This window comes from Penaeus japonicus, unplaced genomic scaffold, assembly GCF_977035675.1.
Source record: "Penaeus japonicus unplaced genomic scaffold, GWHDUDI00000001_assembly GWHDUDI00000008, whole genome shotgun sequence".
In the NCBI taxonomy this organism is placed as follows: Eukaryota; Metazoa; Arthropoda; class Malacostraca; order Decapoda; family Penaeidae; genus Penaeus; species Penaeus japonicus.
In genome coordinates, this window is record NW_028234410.1 from 23876969 (window position 1) to 23879468 (window position 2500).

The 2500-nt window shown below is 44.2% G+C and overlaps 1 protein-coding gene across 3 annotated transcripts in view; it reads right to left on the reverse strand.

The window, feature by feature from the left end:
- Nucleotides 1–2500, reverse strand: part of LOC122257189 (dual oxidase maturation factor 1) — a 55543-nt gene that overhangs the window by 13523 nt on the left and 39520 nt on the right. For all 3 annotated transcript variants that reach the window (XM_043022307.2, XM_043022298.2, XM_043022319.2), the window contains exon 3: nt 572–629. In XM_043022307.2, the coding sequence (XP_042878241.1) occupies nt 572–629 (58 nt within the window). The remainder of the gene's footprint in view (nt 1–571; nt 630–2500) is intronic.

The window sequence follows — 2500 nt, forward strand, 5'->3', positions numbered from 1 at the left end:
AGGAGAGGCAAGAAGACAGTGGGGGACGCGTTTTATAAATGGGGGGGGGGGGAGGGAATAGAGGGAGGAGGGGAGGAAGGGAGAGGGAATATTTTCTTTTCTTTGAGTTTCTTGACTATTTACGAGTAGCTGGAGAGGGGTGGGAGATAAGGGGAAGGGAGGATGGGGGGGGGGGGAGGGAGGAGAGCAGGGGGGTGGCAGGTGAGGAGGGGAGGTTAGAAGGGGAACTTCTATCGCGTTTCATGACTATTCATGAGGGGATGGAGGAGAGAAGGAGGGGAGAAGGAGGTGGAGAAAGGGTCATGAGGGAAGGCAGATGCCCCCAACGACCTTATGGTAGAACGAAGGTGGGCGGCCTTCAAGAGGTCGTCTGCTTGGGTCGTGATCATTTTTTTTTTTTCCCCTCAAGTTTTGTGTAAAAAAAGAATACCTAACGGTTTGATTGGGTGAAGATATGATGATACCTAATGATAATGAGGATAATTACTAGTCGTTGAGGGAGATAAAGATAATGATGAGGTACACGCTAGAAAATTTTAATTAACACAAATACATCAGATATAACACTTACCACAAATGACTGTGCCGGTGAGAAGACTGAGGGTAATTGTGCAGAATGTGGAGAACCTCTGCAACGGAACAAGGGAGAACGTTAAATCCTTGTGTAAGAGGACGATGTACAGTATTTATTGCGCTTACAATAATGTGAACTGTAATTAAAAAAACAAAACCTTTCTGGAATATTATATCTCTATTTCTATGTGTCTTTCTGCTTATCCATCTATCTATCCATCTATCTATCACGCATAACTACATATAATTATAAACAGCGATGGAAAGACAATCTAAATAAAAACCATATCTTGCAATAAAAACAAAAGGAAGAAAGTGAAAATATAAAAGACAATGCAAATGTTACACTCTGCCCTACATGGAATGCCAAAATAGACAATGCAGATATGAGAACAAGAGGAGAACCAGAGATTCATTCTACAAAAATACGAGAATGAATGTAAACAAGGAGAGAGAGAGAGAGATAATGATAATTGAAGTTATGCATGTAAGGCGAGGGTTGAGGGAAAGAGATAGGGGGGGGGGGGGGTTAGCAGAGAGACGGAAAAGAGAGGAGAGGGAACAAGAGATGAGAAGAAATATATGTCAAATGGCTGGGGGGACAGAGAGAGAGAGAGAGAGAGAGAGAGAGAGAGAGAGAGAGAGAGAGAGAGAGAGAGAGAGAGAGAGAGAGAGAGAGAGAGAGAGAGAGAGAGAGAAAGGTAAATGGAGGAAAAAGATAAAAACGGTAAAAACAAGGAGATGGAGAGGAAGGGGGGGAAATGGGCAAAGGGAGGGACAAGAAGGAAACAAAGGTAGAGAGAAGAGAAAGTGGAGAAAATAAAGAGAATGGAAGCGAAGGAAAAAAAAGAGGTAGAACGAGAGAGGGAATGAACGTAGAAAGAGGCAGAACGAGAGAGGGAAGAGGCGAAAGAGGTAGATAGAAAACGGGAGGAATAGGCGAAAGAGGCAGAAAGAAAAAAGAAAGAGGAGGAGGAAATGGCAGAAAGGGAGAGAGAAGACGAGGAGGAGGAGGCAGAAAGAGAGTGGAAAAAGAAGGCGAAAGAGGCAGAAAGAGAGAGACACAAGAGGAGGAAAAAAGGCAGAGAAGGGGTCGACGAGGAGAGAGAGGGAACGTCAGAGAGGGAAGACGAGAAGAAAGAATCAGCGAAAGGGGTTTGGGGAGGCGAGGGAGGGAGCGAGAGGGGAAGGGGAGGTGGGAAGCAAGAGGTACCTCCAGGGGGTGAAATGTAACATCAGTAATAGTAAGGTTGAAGCAACGAAACACAAGATGCGCTGGAGACGGAGAGAGGGAGGGATGACCTTACTCATATTTGCTGTGCGATTCGTTACAGGGTTGAAGAAAGAGTGGATCCGAAATAGAGGTTGAAAGTGGATTAACGAAACGAAAGAAAGCGAGGTTCGAGTAGCTGATGATACTGTTAACAAGAAAGTTAAGTTTAAGAAAAGAAACATACCCGTTTGATCACAATTTAATAAGCTCAAGAACATGAAAGTTAAAGAATGAAAGGCCAAAAGATAAATAAACAACACACAAAGCAAATGAAGTACCTAGCGTCACCCTCTCAAAGCGATTAAGGGGATCCCAGAGGAGACGAAATTGAGACAATTAGGCCTCCTCTCGCTACTGCAGGGCATCTTTCCAAGGCCTATAGGAGGAATATATTTTTATGGGAGCCTCATAACTATCAATCACATGACATTTCTCTTCGCCGCTTGGAAGAGAAAGTTCGGCAGAACGGATTGTGAACAGAGGGAGGGAGCGAGGGAGGGAGGGATGGAACGCGCAATGGAAGACGTGGAAGTTTGAAAAGGAGAGAATGGGGGATAAAGTGGTGAAGAAATATAATGGCGGTGATGAGAAGAAAGATAGACTGATAGAGAGACACAAACATGTATAAAAAAGGAGCTATAAGCAGACCGTTAA